Source organism: Ursus americanus, chromosome 6, assembly GCF_024610735.1.
Source record: "Ursus americanus isolate L20-20 chromosome 6, mUrsAme1.1.p, whole genome shotgun sequence".
NCBI classification, from domain to species: domain Eukaryota; kingdom Metazoa; phylum Chordata; class Mammalia; order Carnivora; family Ursidae; genus Ursus; species Ursus americanus.
The window spans coordinates 25,632,036-25,651,254 of record NC_142132.1 but is presented as its reverse complement, the minus strand read 5'-3'; the positions used below and the strand labels follow the sequence as shown (position 1 = coordinate 25,651,254).

Below are 19,219 nucleotides of genomic sequence, written 5' to 3'. Positions count from 1 at the left end.
GAATAAATAAAATCTTTTTTAAAAATGAAGTGTACAATTCAGTGTTTTTTAGTATACTCACCAAGTTGTAATCATCATCACTAGTTCCAGAATATTTTTTATTTTTTTACTTTTTAAAGATTTTATTTATTTATTTATTTATTTATTTATTTATTTATTTATTTATTTATCAGAGAGAGAGAGAGAGACAGAGCACAAGCAGGGGGAGTGGCAGGCAGAGGGAGAAGCAGACTGTCTCCTGAGGAGGGAGCCCGACGTGGAACTCAGTCCCAGGACCCCAGGATCATGACCTGAGCCGAAGGCAGACACTTAACCAACTGAGCCACCCCAATGTTCCATCCAGAATATTTTTATTGCTCCCAAAAGAAACTCTGTACCCTTTGGCAGTCTCTCTCCATTCCCTTCATCCTCCCCCCAAGCCCCAAGTCTACTTTCTGCCTCTATAGAGTGGCCTATTCTGGACTTTTCATATAAATGAAATCACACAGTGTGTAGCCTTCTGTGTCTAGCTTCTTTCATTTAGCATAATATTTTCAAAGTTTATCCATGCCGTAACATGTGCAATTTGCTTTTAGCTGATTTCTGAGCAGAAAACTTTATGTCTTTGAGCTAGCTTTCCTAGGATAGGAGATCTGGCTTCAGCTTTACCCGTTTCCAAGGACAAATAGGAGAAACATTACCAGAGTTAGCCAGAGCTTGGAAGCAATTCCACACTGGTGTCCTTTCAAGAATTGACAATCTTCTCCTTTCCTTCCCAGCTCCTTAAACTTCCTGGCATTCCTCCTCCCTGTATAGACAATGGCTCTTTTGGAAAATTCTGAAGTATGTGGTGGCTACAGTTTAGAGGCACTTTAAAAAGCATTCATTCAAACTGCATCTCAGCTCCATTTTGTAAGACCTCTCTGCTTTCTCTGAGTTGGCATCTGTGGGATGTGGAAGGCGAGTTGGTTAGGTGACTCAAATGCCTTCGTGTGGGAAGTGCTAATCCAGACTGGGCAGGGTTTAGTGTTTGTCCCATCCAGTGGCTCAGTTCGAGCTCTCTGGTAAAGAAAGGAAGGGAAGTTAGGATAAAATCTGTGTTTGCTGAATTGAAATTATTGGGGTTTCCTGATGATGATGATACCTGGCTTTTATAAAGGGGGACTTACAAAACCTTGAGGGGACTGAGGCCCTGTGCTATGAAAATAATTTGGCCCTTGCCTAATACCGAATCTTTATTTCTTCCCTAGGGAGCTTGATTGTGGTATGGATGAATTTCCAAGACATTTGAGATTGGCAAAAATACTCGTCACCTTTTATAACACTTGGGAAAGCAGGATCAAGAAGAGGCAGAGCTATGGACATTCTTTTTTTTTTTTTTTTTTTTAAAGATTTTATTTATTTATTTGACAGATAGAGAAAGCCAGAGAGAGAGGGAACACAAGCAGGGGGAGTGGAAGAGGAAGAAGCAGGCTCCTAGCAGAGAAGCCCGATGTGGGGCTCAATCCCAGAATGCTGGGATCACGCCCTAAGCCGAAGGCAGACGCTTAATGACTGAGCCACCCAGGCGCCCCAGAGCTATGGACATTCTTAAGCTGAGGGCAGAACCAATTTCTTCATTCTTACCAGTGTCCCACTTTGCCACCATTTAAGCCAAGAACAAACTCCCTCTGGGCTCAGCTATGGGCTGGACTAGGCCAACCTGCAAAATGCATTGGCAGGATTTTGAGAGGAGATTGGCAGCTACAGGCATCTGGCTTCTCTGGCATGGGTCTTCATTTGTTTATTTATTTTACCAACATTGTTGGGCTCATGGTTGGGCCTTGTACAGGATGTTGTAGGGATTTCTTAAAAAAAGAGAGAGAGGGAGGGAGAGAGAGAGTAAAACGGTGTGCTATACAAAAAACTGCAAATTTAGTGGGAGGGGTCAGCCAGGCAGATGTTATAGATCAGACACAGGGAGTGTTCCTGTTATGAGAATCCAGAAGAAGAAACAAGGGAGGGGATGGGAACTGGGAGTTTATAAACAGAACTATATGTGCAGTGTGTACTAAAGCACAGCACACTGGAGATCTCTTAAGTGTTTGGTGTAAACGGAATGTGTGGGAAAATGTAGTGGCAGAAGAGGAGATAAAAGAAGTAGGCAGGGATCAGGACACAAGAGAGAACCATATTGAGTAGTTCGGACTGTATATTGCGTAGGTAATTGAAGTATTTTAAGAGGGAAAGCCTTATAACAATGATGTTTGGTTTTATGTCGTAGAGCACCCTTGCTGTGGAGTGTGGCAGTAATTGAGAGGGAAGAATTGGCAACTGGGGCCAGCAGGGAGACCATGTGTATTTAGCAAGAAGATGAGAATATGGATGGAAACAATGGGAGTGGATTTCAGAGCTGTTTCTGAGGTAGAGTCAATAGAAATATGTTGCTGGAACTTGGGGCGACACAGCACCGTGCCTCAGGTAAATGTACTATTTCAGAGAATTCAAATTGACCTGAGCTAACACTTTGAGACAAGGAGAGCGACCCGGGTACAGGGCTGCGCTTCAGAACAAAAGACGTCAAAGATTTTTACTTTGTAGTTATTTTCTTCTGAAGGAGCGCCCAGTTACCTTCTAAAACACAACTTCTTTTCCAATATTCTTTAGAATCACCATACCCCTTCTTTTCTTTGCTAGAGTGTAGAAATCTAGTACTTCCGCCACGCTCAAGATGGCTACACCCGAATTAGACTTTTCAATACTGGTACCAGATGGCTCCGCCCCCCGATCTGAGCTACTTCCGCCACTCTCTTTGGCTTGGGACACATTTACACCGCCATGCAGCACTCAAGATGGCCCGGCTTCCTCCCACTTTTCATTGGCTGGATCCCTTCGGTCTTCCGTCTTCATGGGGGGCGGGACTTCTATTTGATCGACAGCTATTTTGGTCAATGGACGAAGGACAGGGGCCCACGAAGCGCTGGAACTGGAGAGCCTGCCCAGTGTGTGGGAGGGTGTTTGGGCTGGGGCGGGGTGGAGCCGAGCCGGAAGCGGGAGGGGAGAGTGAAACAGGAAAAGAAGGGAAGAAGGAAGAGGGAAGAGGAGGAGAGGGAGGAGGAGGAGGGAGGTGGCGGCGCCGTGGCGGAGGAGCAGGAGCAGGAGGGGGATGGAGAGGAGAAGGCTCCTGGGTGGCATGGCGCTCCTGCTCCTCCAGGCGCTGCCCAGCCCCCTGTCAGCCAGGGCTGAACCCCCGCAGGTAAGGGGGAGGGGGCGTCCGGGCCAGCCTGGGGGCCTGGGGGTCGTCGAGGCCTGGCTGGAGGGGGCTGAAGACGGCGGCGCTGCCTGGCTGGAGGGGCTGAAGGAGTGTTGTTGCCAAGAGTTGAGGGGTCCCGAGAGGGGCTCCCATGCCTGGAGTGGACAGGATCTAAGGGGGCGTCGGTGTTTAGCTGAGGGACACCTGTTTTGGTGTCAAGGAAGTGGCAGAGGCACGGTGCCCAGCGAGTGAGGGGCCCTTTGAGAGGACAGTTAGGTCAGGTGGGCTGGGATGACTGTGACTGGATAGTGGTGCAAAGCTGAGGCATGGGGGGCGCATTCGTGTCCCCCCCTGAAGCAGGTTTCCGAGGCAGTGATGCAGTGTGTACGTGTGTGCGGGTAGGGGTACGTGGGTTATTGAGCTGGCCTGAGAGGGAGGAGGGGCTGGAAAGATATTTATTTCAATCTGGACAGGGAAAAGTTCCGACGGCATCTTGGCTCCATTTTTAATGTGTTGGAGGCAAGAGGTTGGAGACCAGACTCTTGGGAGGCCTGTGGGATGAAGTAGATCGGGACCCCTCAGGAGGAGGGCACACTTGAGCTATAACAAGCTCTTGCTGGTAGGCTGGCTGGCCTGGGAGAGCCAGCCACTGATGCTGATCCAGGCCAGTTCAGGGCTTTTGAGCAAAGGGTGGTGCTGATGCCAATATGGGCAGCAAATGGAGCACCCCAGCTTTTCTTGCTGGGTGGCTTGCTTTTTATCCAGGCAGAGAAGCTTGCTTGTGCTGATTCCAGCTCCGGCTGGCATTTCGAAACCCTAATGGGAGCGTTACTCCTGGTGCCAAGTTGGGTGGGGTGCAGTAGGGGGAATCACCCCTCCTTCCCTTGCATTTGGCAAGGCTTTACCATTCTATTTTCTTCACTTTCTGTTCTCTTCCCTGTCTTTTCAGAAGGGAATAGACACACACACACACTCACACACGGCATGATGGCAGAGTCTATACAGCTTAGCACTTGAACTTTGCGTTGTGATCAAGAGTAGAAGCAGAGTGCTACAAAAATACTTACCTTTTCCTTAGGAGTTTATGGGCTGCCTTTTCACATATGCATCTTGTTTTGCCCCCCGAGTGTCCTTTATTTTAAAAATTAATTCGTTTTTTAAATGGGATGAAATTCGTAGAACAGAAACCATTTAAAACCCTTTCACCATTTTAAAGTGAACAATTCAGTGGTGTTTAGTACGTTCACAATGTTGTGCAACCACTACATCTAGTTCCAGAACATTTTCGTTACTTCGAAAGAAACCCCCGTACCCATTAAGCAGTTCCTCCCTGATTTCCCTTTCCCCCAGCTCCTGGCAGCCACCAATCTGTTTTCTGTCTCTATGGATTTACCTATTCAGGATATTGCATATAAATGGAATCCTACAATTTGTGGTATTTTGTGTCTGTCTTCTTTCCCTTAATGTAGTGTTTTTGAGGTTCATCCACATTGTAGCATGTACCAGTACTTCGTTCCTTTTTTTGTGACTAATATTCCACTGTATGGCTATACCACCATTTGTTATTTATCTCTCTCCCCCCCCAATCTATTTATGTATATTTGAAATAACATGTGAAAGGAATAGAGCTCATTTTCTGGCCCAGTATAGTCCCTTTTGTAGGGCTGAGACTCTTCCATTTTAGGGCTTGTTGGGGTTCTTTCTTTTCCTAGTTAAAATCATAAACAGGCAGGAGAAATAGATTTTATTTTTTGGAAAAGTCAGAACCCTCAGGACTGGTAAAGTTAAGAAGTATAGATGTTGGAGCACATGGGTGGCTCAGTCGGTTGAGCGTCTGGCTCCTGATTTCAGCTGGAGTGGTGGGATTGAGTCCTGCATCCCGCTCCTCACTCCATGGCAAGTCTGCTGGAGATTCTCTCTCTCCCTCTGCCCCTCCCCCCACAGGCTTATTCTTACTGTCTCTCTAAAATAAAGAAATAACTCTTAAAAAAAAAAAGCATAGGTGTTGACAGAACAAAATATAGGATAAACTGTTGCTTCGCCTTCTACATTTAAGTAAAGAAAGGTCGTTCTCAATATCCAGTAAATTACGCGGCTAGCGGGTTGACTTAAGAATGTTGGAGCCTTAGGACATCGGTGCCCCGGGCCAGTGGATGCTTCACCCGATGGAAGAGCAGTGGTGGGCCTCTGAGTTGACGGTGGGAAACAGATCCAGTTCTTTGGCAGAGGAAGGATGGAAAGTGGAGGTTGCCGCCAGGTCACCGAAGCCTGGGAGTTGGCGAGGAGATGTGGGAGGGGATCTTCAACGTCATGCCCTAATTGCAGTTTATCGATCACAGGCCGCTTTCTTATCATTTCTCTGGCACTTCCAATACTTATTTTGGGGACGGGGTGGCTTTTGTACCTTGTTCCATTTGGATGGATGCTAGCTAGCACTAACCAGCAGTTATTATGTGGCTACGGTTCATGCAGAGAAGAGAAAAGTTCGGTAATGAGTGGGCTCCTTCTCCCTGACCATCCCCCTCACCCAGTACTCCTGTTCCCACCTCATACGCCTGTCTCTTTCTGCCCAGGAGTACTAGATATCGATAGTGAGATTTGTGTTTTGAATTTTAACCTTTGGCATGCAAGTTAGTATATAATTATTAACTCTGAATCCAGTGCTGTTTAGTCAATTTGCTTTTTGTTTTGTTTGGGTTTTTGTTGATTTTTGGCTTGTAGAAATCAGTGAAGAAAAAAAAAATTGAGAGACCATTTTGACATAGGATGCACTTCAGGTACTCACTGTCTTTATTTCAACAAGGGGCTTCCAGCTAACTCTGAAATGAGGGGGACCTGCTGTACTCATTCCGTATTGGACATGGTGTCGGTGATTTACTGTGTTTTTTTCCCTTGAAATGCCTCTGTGAAATACAGTCTTTTTATATAAATGCATCTAATATCCAAAATGTATCGTGTTATATATTTATATAATACAGGGCAGCCTGCTTTCCCTGTTACCAGCTGTCCCCTGAAACTGTCATTTCTTCCCATCCTGGCCTAGGAAAGTTATCAGCCTAGTTCACTTCTGAGATTGGGAACTTGGACTTAACTCTCCTATAGGTTACTGCGACTCAGATGTCATTCCTTAAATCCATAAAGAATAAAAAAATATTGGAGTCGCCAGTGAGGCCTTGACATTTGTCTCTTCTAGTTAAATAATGAATGAGATACATAGAGTTTCTTCCTTTCTATTGTTGCTTAGATTCAACTAGGATAACCTGACCATGTTATTTAAAATAAAATTTTAGTAGAAATGTCTTTTTCCGTAAAGCCACCCAGCTTAATCTTTAGAGACACAGTCCTTACCTTTCCTCTGCCATGCTTAAAACTTTGCGTTGGATGGGGGTCCTAATTCCTGATATTTTTTCTTACCTCACTCCTCAGTAGTATATACCCTGTGCCCCCTCCCCTTACTCACCAGCGGTGCCCCGGTCTTTAGTCCAGAAGCTCTATTCCACTCTTCTTTCTTAAAAACAGCATTTCGGTGTGATCACCTTCATTTCTTCCCACAGAATAGCGGAAGATGGAACGTCCAGACTCTTAATTCCCTTTCCCTCATTTTCTTAGTCTGTTTTATATACCAAAGCGAACAATCGTCTCAAAGCCACACCATGAGTTTCCGTAAATCCTTCCAGTAGAATTCAGCGATCATTTACTGAAATGTCTTCTCTGCCGCAGGCTGCTATGCAGGTGGGCACTGGGGACCCTCAGAGGAGTAACCGAATCCCTGTCCTCAAGGAGCGGGTTATCTGGTGGGAAAGCCAGATCTCACACGCAATGATTTCTAACCCGGAGGCACAGGTGTGCAAACAAAGGACAGTAGGAGCAATTGATTCTGCTCTGGCCTAGGAAAGGTGGGATGTAGGAAAAGCTTCACAGAACAGGCATTTGGACGAGGCTTTAAAGGTTGGGAAGGGAAACAAGTCTGTTCCAGCCTGGAAAAGTGAAAATGGAGGCTGTGTTTGGAGGCGGCACATAGTCTGTGGGAAGCTTCCTATGTGGGTGTGTAGAGGAGGGTAGGAGTAGAAGACGCTTGAAAGGTAGACTGTGCTTAGATGGTAGGAGGCCTTTTATCCATTCGTCCAAGCAGTGCAGCCCAGTAGAACTTCCGGTGATAGTAGAAGTGATCTGTATCTGCGCTGTTTTGGTAGCCACATAGCCACATGTGACTCCTGACACTTGGCATGTGACTAGGGTAGATGAGCGACTGAATTTTTAATGACATTTAGTTTTTTATAACAGCTGTATTGAGACATAATTAACATGCCAATAGATTCACCCTTTTAAAGTGTACGTAAAATGGCTTTTTAGTAAGTCACAGAATTGTGTACCATCTACTATCTATTTTTGTTTTTGTTTGCTTTGTCTTTTTAAGGTTTAATGAATTTATTTATTTGAGAAAGAGAGCAAGTTGGGGGGGGGATTGGAGGAAGGAGCAAAGGGAGAGGGACTTGATCCCACGACCCCGAGATTGTGACCTAGTGGAAATCAAGAGTCAGACGTCTAACCCACTGAGCCACCCAGGCACCCCTACTATCTAATTTTAGGACGTTTTCATTACCCCAGATAGAAGCCCCGTAGCCATTAGCAGCCCCTCCCCATTCCATCCCCGCCTCCCGCAGCCCCTGGCAGCCACTAATCTATTTTCTGTCTCTATGGATTTGCCTATTCTGGACATTCCTTATAAATGGAATCATACACGAGGTGGCCCTCTGTGACTCGCTTCTTTCACTTAGCGTAATATTTCTGGGATTTGTCCCTGTTTTGTATCAGTACATCATGGCAGGTATCAGCATTTCATTCCTTTCTGTAGCCAGTTAACATTCAGTGCTGTGAATGTACCACATTTAATTTATCCATTCACCAAATGATGGACATTTGGGCTCTTTCCACTTTGGGGCTACTTTGAATAACGTGGCTATGAACAGGCATGTACATGTTTTTTGTGTAGACATAAGTTTTCATTTATCCTGGGTGTATACCAAACAGTAGAATTGCTGGGTCATATAGTAACTTTGGAACTGCCAGACTGTTTTCCAAGACTGGTATGATATTTAATCTTAATTAATTTAAATTAAATAGCTACATGTGGCTACTAACTCCTCGATAGTGCAGATTTAAGAGCTCTCCAGTGTAGGAATAGTGGGGTGTAGTCCAACACAGTGGTGAGGTCGTGGGCTCTGGGGGCGGACCACCTGAGATCCAAACCTGACTTCTACTTACTATCCTGGAGCAAGTTGTTAACCTCTTTGTGCCTTCGTGTCCTCATCTATAAAATGGGGTCAATAATAGTACATACCTTATGGGTTTGCTTTGAGGTGAAAAGACATCCTGTGTGTAAAGCTCTTGGAATATATTTAATGGCTATTAGGTATAATAATAATTATCCTGCTGTTACTATTTGTGGTCCTCAGAGAACATTTGGTTGTTGGCAAGTTAGTATCAGCTCTCAAATTAAGTTTAGAAGCTGAGATTTGGGAAGTTTAAAAGTCAGTTCCTTGATCCTGTCCTATATCTGAGTTTAATTTTGTCCCTGTAGGAAATGTTCTTGGTGAACCTATATGTTCAGAGTTGTGGTTCTCAATTGGGGATAATTCTGCCCCTTCCAGAGGACATTTGTCAGTGTCTAGGAACATTTTTGGTTGCCACAACTTGGAGCCAGGGATGCTGCTAAACCCCCCATAACAAAGGATAGCCCCCCACAACACAGAATTGTCTGGTCCAAAATGTCAGTGGGGCCGAGGTGGACAGACGCTGGTTTAGCGTGCCTGCTATTCCCGTACCAGCTCATGCTGATTATCACGGGGTCTGAGGGCAGCCTTCTATGAGGAGAGAACGTAGCATTGTGAAGTGTGTGAAGTAACCTCTCTGACAACAAATTTTAGGTGGGACAGTGGAGAGCTTTAATATCCTATGAATCTTGATTACTCTCCGATTTGTTAACATGTTGTCAATCAGCCTGGCTTTGTCAGTCAACATCAAACATTGTGGGGAAAAAAGACACTTTTTTTAGTTTGTGGTTCAGTAAGCAGGTGAGCCTCCCTTATTCACCCAGTCTCAAACTTTCTCTCCTCTTGCTTTGGTTCGCCCTTGTGGTTTCATTTTAAGAACGTGTTTGTTTTCACCCCCGTGAAAGGCTGATGGCCAGTTACTTTTCTTTTCTCAGTGTCTTCCTTGGCCCCATTACCTATCTGAACAGAGTCATGTTCTTAGAATTTTTTCCTTTCCCCATTCCAAGTCTTGGTTCTACTCTCATTTTGGCCCCATGAACATTGGTTTGTTTCACACACTCAGCCTACAGAAACTGTGAGGTGTTCTCAGGGTCGCCATGGGCTGACTGTCCCAGACCTCAGGGTGGCTGTGTGACCTCAGGAGAAGCCTTCCCTTTCAAGCCCCCAGGATGCAGCACATCTGTGGATTTGGGGCCCTAGTGGGCAACTCTTTAAGCATACTGTGGGTACCTCAGATGACTTTGGATTAACAGTTCCAAATGCCTTTTGAATGCCTGGCCGTCCGTTCACCTGAGAGCATCTCTTGCTTTCCTGTTGGACTAACGCTATTGGAACCATCAGGATCCAGGTGGTGCAATGATGTGGTTTCATTCTTTGCCCTATAACCCACCACTGGGGCCACCAATCCCATCATAACTGCACAGACAAAAGAACAGCCACTGAGTAACAGGGAGCAGTGACAGTGGGTCTTTGTGATCTGTCTTGGTGGCATAGGACAGACAAGTTGAGGTCTGCTTCTGGGCACCTCCCTTTTGGACCATCCTTTGTATTTCCACTAGGTGGAGCAAAGTCTGGCCAAAAAACTATATGTAATGTGGAAACCACAAACAAAGAAATATCAATAAATCCAGAACATTGCAACCTAGGAGGTAAGGAAAGGGGAAACAAATCTCATCCTATTGAATTCCATGGCTTGTTGATACAATTCTGGGCTTTCCCAGTGTGGGAATTAAAGTAGGTCATGGTCTCAGACTTGGAGATCGCCAGTCTTGCGTGGTCTGGGTTTTTGGGATACTCTCGCTTACTCAGCTACATTCCCATAGCTTGGATTTATTTACTTTTGGCTTTCTTCTTTCCATACTTTCTTCTGTGGGAAAATAGATGAGCGATGGATCGTCCGTTCCTGGTGCCGTCATTACCCTCAGAGTGCCTTGGCTAGGTTTTTGATTCATGATCTTAGGTGTTTTAAAGAATTTAATTTAAACTTGTTTTGGAAGAGGTAAAAGTGATTTTGAGACGTTGCAAGAATATTTGTGGCTTGGAAGGGTGGATCCTAGAGTAAAGCTATAAAAACATGTCTGTTTTGATTTTTAAATATCAAGCAAGACAGATCTTATGTTGTAACACTGTGTTATTACACATTCTTGCAGATCAGAAGCATGCGTTCTTGGAGAAAATTATTCACGTTTTTCAAAATCCTACATGCTATTTTTTTGTTCATCATTTCCGAAATTATCTTCCTCATCTAAAATTCCGCCTGGTGGTCACTCCAGTTGTATTAAAATCCAACCAAACACAGAAACAACAGAAAAACCACAACTTAGTTGATTGATCACATCTAAGTTATTTTTCCCTCTTTGTGGTTTATTTGGGAGAGAAGGTTAATATTTGGCTTTTGATACGGAGATGGTGGAACATTGTAGCTTTTTGGGATTTGAATATAGAGTTGAATAGTGTGAGAAGTTCATCTTGTGTATTTCTTTCTTTTTACTTGAGTCCTTTGTTTTTAAATATGCAAATACCCTTGCTCTGTCTGCAGAGAGTTGGGGGAAAGCAGAAAACCTGTACCGGTCTGATTTGACACAAGGTCCACTAGGCTTTCTTTCCCTTTTCCTTCCTTAGACCTGACTGCTGCTTTTCTTTGAGCTTTAAGGTGCCTTTTACCTTTTCAAGTCAGTTTTTAGTTACACAAAAGTAACACATGCTTGTAACAATGATACGTAATACAGACAGAAATGCTTAGAGTAAAAAGTGAAAGTTTGTGGTTTGGTGTGTGTTTTTGGTGGGTTTTCTGCTTATGCTGAATATAGATATAGTAATAGTTCATATATATGTATATGTAACTCCTATATATAAACATAACATTGTTGGTATGGAGAAAGTTCTTTATTTTCGTTTTATTTTTTAAAAAAATAAAAATGGGATAATTTATATGTAGTACTTTACAACATGCATTATTTCATCCTTCATAGACTTCTTTCCGTATCGCATATATACCTTGATTTTTGAAAGAATGCCTGCATGTTGGGGCATCTGGGTGGCTCAGTCAGTTAAGCATCTGACTCTTGATCGATCTCGGCTCAGGTCTTGATCTCAGGGTTGTGAATTCAAGCCCCGCATGGGGCTCCACTCTGGGCATGGAGCCTACTTAAAAAAAAAGAAAAGAAAAGAAAAAGAATAATATTAATCAAAACCCAAAAAGCTTGGAAATGAGATTATTAAACAGTAAGAGAATAATAAGGAGAGTTGACCAAGTTTAGGAAAGCCTCAAGAAGAGGAAACAAAAGGAGAAGAATGGCATTCAGAATTGAGTATAGAATTGCAAAAACAAACCAAACCAAACCAAACCAAAAAAACCCTCCCAGAAAACCCCACCTGTGTGTTATTGCTTTAGACCATGATTTATTTAACTGCTGTTCCATAGATGAACATATGTTGTATCCAAGTTCTTACCAGTTCACACTGTTTTATAGTGAACCTTGTTCTATGTATTTCTTTCTGCAATTGTGCTAGATTCCTAGAAGTGGAATCAGGGATTGTGGGGTTGTAGGGTATGTACATTTGAAATTTGGGGTAGATGGTGCCAAATTGCTCTCCCAAAGCAGTTCTTTCAGTGGACATCCCCATCAGTAGGGTATTCGAGGGCTCAGTTCCCCACACATTGTGTGAGCAACATTTCTTCGTCTCTGCCCTCAGCTTATCCTTGAAGATGTGCCTTCTGACTCAACACAGGCACGTGGGGAACATTTCAGTTTTCTTTCTTGAAAGCCTGTGTATGTCTCTGATTCTCCTCCCGGTCTGCGGACTGGTTGCTCCCTTTGCTGTGGGAGCAGGATTCACGTGCAGTGTGCCTGGAGCTAGGGAAGCAGCTAGGGAAGCACCCCTGCTCGGGTGCTGAAGGAGGTGGTTTGTAGGCCCCCGGAAGAAGTCAGGCAGGTGGCTTGGAACTGTTGGCCAGGTGCTGTGTGGCACAGAAGTCTAACCAACCACCCTTCTGTGGTGGGCATCCCAGAAGAAGGAGTCCTTGGAAGTATCATCACTGAGAGTGCAGACTCTGGAGCCAGCCTGCCTCCAGATAGCCTTAGGCTAGTTAATTGACTCAGTTTCCTCTTCTGTAAAATGGGATAATAGCACCTAGCTTATAGGGTTATTGTGCGGGTTAATTGACTTATAAGGATTAATTGAGTTAGTATTTACTAAGCACTTAGAACAGTGCCTGCCACATAGTAATTACTTGGTTAATGTTAGCCTGTGTAATTATCTTTTTTTTTTTTTTTTTTTAAAGCTTTGGGGAAGCCTTGAGGCTTCCTTGTTCCTTGACTGACCCAAGATCTGTTTCCAGTGGAAGAATTTAAGAGTATATTTTAGTGAGCTCCTAGTCCAGAGGCGTGTGACTCACTTTCCATATCACCAGCCTTGGCAGTCTGATGAGGGATGTTTTTCCAGCTATTGTTTTCTAATAATAAAGTATGAAATTGTTTATTCTCAGAGTTAGAATATACACTATTATCCTGATCTGTACATCACTGTGCCCTCTTGAGTGAGGAAGAGTGGGGTTACCACCAGCAAATAAGTGTGCCTTGTCTTGGGCGTGGGAGTTGCGGTTGGACATCCATTCTGACCGCGGGGCCAGACCACACGCAGGTCTCTCTGCTCTCGGCACACAGCGTCCTGTGCTGAGGTGTGCTGTACTTCCTGTTCTGAGGGGAGGATGGTTTCTGAGGCTTTTTAAAAAAATAATAACAGCTTTATTGAAATACAATTCACACACCATAAAATTCACCCTTGTAGAGCGTACAGTTCACTGGTTTTTAGCATGTTCACAAGACTGGGCCACCGTCACCCCTGTCTATTTCAGAACATTTTCATCACCCCAGAAAGCAACCCTATATCAATTAGTAGTTCCCTTCCTGAGCCCCCCGCACCCCATTCCCTGGCAACCGCTAATCTGCTTTCTGCTACTATGGATTTTCCCGTTCTGTACAATTCACGTAAATAGAATCATAACACTTTGTGGTGTTTTGTGATTGGCTTCTTTCACTTAGTGTGATGTTTTCAGGAAGTGTCGGTACTTTTTTCCTTTCCATTCATATTCTGTTGTATGGGTATAACACATTTTATCCATCGATTGGTCAACTCATAGACACTTGGGCTGTTACCACTTTGGGACTGTTAGGAATAATGCTATGAACGCTGATAGGCAAGTTTTTGTGTGGACGTGTGTTTTCACTTTTCGTAGGCTATACCTAGAAGTAGAATTGCTGTTAATGTGGTAACTCTATGTCTACTTTTTTCAGGAATTGCCAGACTGTTTTCCAAAGTGGCTGTACCATGTCGTGTTCTCCACCGGCACTTATGAGGGTTCCAATTTCTCTACATCCTCTCTAACACCTGTTATTGTCTGTCTTTTTTATTGTAACCATCCTAATGGGTGTGAAGTAGGATCTCATTGTAGTTTTGGTTCGTATTTCCTTAGTGACTACTGATGTTGAACATATGTTCTTAGCTGCCATTTGTGTATCTTCTTTGGAGAAATGTCTGTTCAATTCTTTGCCCATTTTAAAGTCCCTTATCTGACTAAAGGGACAGAAGTCTTCTCATGGAATCCCAGTGAGTGACTACGCAGAGGATTTTCCCCTTTAAACTAGAGTCTACTGGGGCTCTGGCATTCTCCTGTGTTACCATCTGTTCTCATGACCTGGGAACCAGTTGCTTAACTTCTCTGTATTGGCTGGTTCCTTCTATCAGCATCACCCAGAGATGGCTTTGACGCAGCCATTTCTGTGATAAGAGGCCCATGTGGTCAAAGAAAGTTGCCGTCTGTCTTGGAGATGTACGATGCGTGTGCTTTACAGGGAAGCCTCTGAGGAGTCTCACGTTAAGCCTTTATTGGTCCTTTATCAGATAAATGATTAGCAAATATTTTTCCCTTTTGGTGGTTTTTGTTTTGTTTTGTCTTTCACTTTCTCGATGGTGCCCTTTGAAGCATAATTGTTTTTCATTTGGGGGAAGTCCAGTTTATCTGTTTTTTTCTTTTGTCACTTGGAGGTTTTGGTATTCCTTAGTTCCTTCAGGGGCTCTGTAAAGCTTACTATTACTTTGGACATTATTTAGAATAGAATCCTTTAAATATCTTTATTCTGGAAAGTCTTCAACGTATATAAAAATAAAGAAAATGGCATAATGAGCCCCCAAGTCCCCATTGCCCAACTCCAGCAATTTATTGTCATGGCTGTCTTCTTTTGTCTATACCCGCTGTCACTTCCATTCATGCCCAGTGATGTTATTTTGAAGAAGACTGCATTTCAACCATGAATAGTTCCATTTGAATCTCTAAAAGATAAAAGGATTTTGTTCCTCAGCATAACCACCATACCATATCATACCCTAAAAATGGACAATAATTGCTTAATGTTATAGGATCTTGCATGTGAGAACTTAAGTTAGATCCAGAGGTAAAAATACCATTAGAAAATTCAGCTCACGTATGACAGTTCTTCAGCTTTCTTAAGTAACCCTCCCTAAGTGTGCCACTACTTAAAAAAAGTTGCTCCCCAAGAACACCCCACAGTCCCGTGAGTGTCAGAGGCGCCCTTCCAACTACAGCTTTCTCTTTCTTTCACTTGACCACATCTAGTGGTAGAGTTTCAGTCACGGCAACTCCCCCCCCCCCAACTTTCTTTGTCACCTTGTCACAATGGATATCCCTTTCCAACCTCTCCCTAGTGTGTAAGGTGAAAGATTAACTTAGGACTTATGCCCTCAGTTTCTAGCGTAGGGAGAATTTTGGGGGAAAATCCTACTCTTATCTGAGATTGCACAAATGTTCAGAGAAACCCAGGAAAATGAGAAGACCTGTCAGCGTATTTTGTCCTCTTTCACCTCTCCAGGGGCGTCAGCTGCGTGTCCCCATCCTGTGCCTGGCTGACTATGCCTGCCCTGAAGGTACAGTACTGGGGGGGTTCACAGCAGATGAGCAAAGCTGCTGAGGGAGAAATGGAACCTAGAATTTGGAGGCTGACAAACACCATAGAGATAATGATGCCACGAACAGATGTTCAGTAAGAAAGAAGGACTGTGCTGTTTGAAATGTAGGAGATTTTGGGTTGAACAGGCTTCTTAACTGTGAGACTCCTCGGAGGCTTCCCTGTAAAGCACATGCATTGTGAATCTCCAAGAGAGACGGCAGCCTTTTTCAACCACATGGGCCTCTTATCGCAGAAATGGCTGCCTCAGAGTCATCTCTGGGCGATGCTGATAGAAGGAACCAACCAACTCAGAGAGTTAAGCAATTGGTGTAGGGTCCTGAAGCTAGGCGGTAGCACAGAAGAATGCCAGCGCCCCAGTAGAGTCTAGTTTGTGTCACCCGCTGGGGTTCCATGGGAAGACCTCTGTCCCTTCAGTCAGAAACCCTAAGTCTGGTCCTAGGCCACTGCACATTTTCAGACATTCACTATATTGTCTGGCAAGTGGGGATGGTAAAAACTTCTAGCCCTGTCACCCGCTGATAGAGGGAGCAACTAAAATGGATGTGAAAGTAGTTTATAAACCTCGAGTTCTGCAAGGATGATGATTTATTGTCTCTCTCGCTGCTTAGCTCCACCTTTTCTGCAATATTGAGCACACCTTGCCCAGAATGTGCATCTTGAATCAAGTGGAAGGTTTGAAACAATGGATATAAGTGTAAAGATACAAGTACCTGCTAATTTTTTTCAGGGAGGGTCAGTGGCTTGCACTGACTTCCCTTCTTGCCATGACGGGGGATGCTTTCTCAAAGGCACTTTCGGCTTTTCTCTCCCTAAGCGTTAGGCCTGTATTGTCGCATATCTCTGCCTGCCTCTTCTGCTTTGCTCTAGTGCTTCAGGATTTGGGCCCTGGGTCAAGGTGGTTTTGAAGTAAGGTTTACTTATTGCTGTCATCTGTGTTGCCCCACTCTCTGTGGCCTTGGGAGTATGCGGTTCAGGTGTGACTCGCGGTTGGGCGTTATATGACGAAAGGAGCAGAGGATTCCATCTGCTGTGATGCCCTCTCCAATTTCACCACCCTTCGTCATCATTTTACTTGGGGGTGTGGATGTGTGTGTTCCAGAAGCTTTCCCACCCCCTATAACTTATGGGAGTGATAAATTGTCTTAATGTTTCCTTCTGGTGCTTTTGACCATGAACTCTTAGAGCCGGAGTAGATTGAGTATCGAATAGCCTAAGGAGGGAGAAGGGAATATTTGATTTACATAAGATCCAGGAAATGAGGAAAGATATGGTGCCAGGAGCTGTGTTTTTTCAGCTAGACCTTACTAAGTTTCACAATCCTTTATGCAAAAAAAGAAAAGCAGGCAACTTCTAGGTGTTGCTTAATGCAGTTAGTTGGTGACCAGTTGACAAAACCAGGAGCAGCTTCATCCCAGTCCCCATAATCGAAAAACTAATGGGGTTAGATCACGTCCCAAGTTCTACCTTGAGTAAGGGAATTTTACTTTTGAGATGGCTTAAATGCTTTAAACTCCTCAGCAGAGAAATTATAGGTATACAGATAATGGGGACACACAGAGGGTTTCCCAGTAATATCCATGTGCTCACCCGATCTCTTAGCTGTTTATTGGGTTCCTGTGGCCACGAAATTGTCACCTGCACTACTGTCTGGGGATTCAGCTGTATTAGCTTCCTTTTACAGTCATACGTCTCTTTATCCTTTTCTGAGGGCCTGCTTTGTGCAAGGCATTGCTTGGTAAGGTGAGGGACACAGAAGTGAAAGTTAGACATCTTGCCCTTAAGTTGCTTCTACTTTAGAAGAGTTAGGCCTGAGAAGAAATCAGTTTGCTGATCTTATGAGCACATAAAGAGTGGGTGGATTTTCCTATGAAAGCACAACCAAGATGGTCTCTCTCTGGACAGTGTGAAAAATCGCTCTTACAACTTTGCAGCCAGAGGGCCTGGAGCTGCTTCCAGGGACTCAGAGTTGAGGTCATTTAATAAAATGACCTTCCTGTTAGCCCTTACTGCGGGCCTGCTGCCACTGTACCCGTGTTCCCACCTGAAGTGGATCACGTCTCTCCTCGTCTTGCTCCAAGTTGAAATAGAAGGGAGAGATGAAATCAGATTTAGTGGAGACCTTGAAGACTCATTTTCCTAATGGAGTTAGTGCTCTTTCCTCGTTACATCCCAGTGGGTGTCAGGTACTGGGTGTGACCCACGTCTCTCCTTTTGTTCTTATTCCAATCTTCAGTTTAGAGAGCAGCTTGGGAGCAGACGGAAAAGTGTCAGGGGACAGCCCTGAGCCGAGCTTGCTGATTGTCATGTAATTCTTGGCTACTTGCTCGTTTGTTGGGGGGCTGAACTGTTTTCAGGGCAGGAAAAAATGAACCTGGCATTTCCGTACAAAAACAAACAAGGCTGCAGTTGTACTTGATAAAGCTGGAGTTGCAGATCAGCGGCGGCCCATTAACTCAGGGACAGCCCACTGTCCACGCTGAGTTTCAGAGACCCCTGGGCTCTCTGGAGCAGGCAGTAAATGTCCCTCCCGGAAGGTAATAAATATTTGCAGAGTGATTGTCAACGCAGAAGGATTTTCTTGTTAGGGGGCAGGAAAGCTAGGAACCTCAGGGAGCTGTCCTTAAACTGGTTTCAGCTTCTGCTACGTGTGTGTGTGTGTGTGTGTGTGTGTGTGTGTGTGTGTGTGTGTGTTTTCTCATTTTCTCAGACAAGACATTGGGGTCAGGACCTGACTACGTAAAAGGAATTTTCTTGAGATTTCATCATCACGTTCTGCTACTTTTATTTCTCTCTCTCTATTTAAAAGACCTTTGAAATAGGTATCTTCCCTCCACCTTCCCCACCCCCCAGAGTGGAACAAGAGCAACTCCAAGAGGTAAACAAGCAAAAAGAGAGCCTAAGACACTAAGTAAACTAGAAATTCCTGTCCTTGCTATTCATGGTGCTCCTCTAGTTACCAGAAAGAACAAATGTGCTCGTTAGAAGTACTCAGTTTGTGGGGCTTCTGCCTTCTCTCTCCAGCTCATCTGTGCCCCGTCTTGTGTCTTTCTCAGATGCCCCACGTGCCCTTGTCTCCATGCTTTGGGCTCTACTTGGCTCTGCCTACCACGCTCATCTTCCTACCGCTAGCGTCCATGTTACTTTAGTACCTGTCCTTTGATACAGCTTTCTTTGGCCATTCTGTTCCTGACTCACCTCCCTTCTTTGAGCTCTTCTTGCAGTTACTGTCTCTACTCCTCCCCCCACATTTATGATAGAGTGCCTGTGTTTGTTTCTCTACCTGCTGTCTTTTCTCCCTAACTGGGCAATTAAACCAGTAAATCCTCTAGGGCAAGACTGGTTCATCCAATAGTGTATCCTCCTCATCTTCATGCTACAGCCTGGGTGCCTGGATGTGACTGTGACTTTCTGGGTCACAAATGAAGGGAAAGAGACAATTACAATATCAGAGTACCATCTCCATGCATGTTCGAGCCATCTTAGAGTCACACCGGCCTAACTGAAGTGCTGGCCCCACTGCTTACTAGGTGTGTGCCCTTGAATGAGTTACCTAACTTCACTGAAGCTCCCGTTTTTCACCTGTAAGGACTGAGATATCAACATACATTAGAGTACTCCCTCTCTGAAATACATTGTTTGATGTTTAGCAGGTGATTACATACTACAGTTAAGGGCTGTTTGCCCAGCCATCTTTCCTGGAAGACTCAATAGTAGGAAAGCAGTCATAGGTATTTTTGGTTTTTGTT

The 19,219-nt window shown here is 44.4% G+C and overlaps 1 protein-coding gene across 2 annotated transcripts in view; it reads left to right on the top strand.

The window, feature by feature from the left end:
- The first annotated feature begins 3,023 nt into the window (after positions 1-3,023).
- WBP1L (WW domain binding protein 1 like) overlaps positions 3,024-19,219 on the top strand; it is a 57,774-nt gene continuing 41,578 nt past the window's right edge. Inside the window, exons 1-2 of one of the 2 annotated variants that reach the window (XM_045803005.2) lie at positions 3,024-3,214; positions 15,375-15,429. In XM_045803005.2, coding sequence (XP_045658961.1) covers positions 15,415-15,429 — 15 coding nt within the window. In that variant the 5' untranslated portion in view covers positions 3,024-3,214; positions 15,375-15,414. The remainder of the gene's footprint in view (positions 3,215-15,374; positions 15,430-19,219) is intronic. The other variant, XM_045803003.2, reaches the window with a different exon arrangement.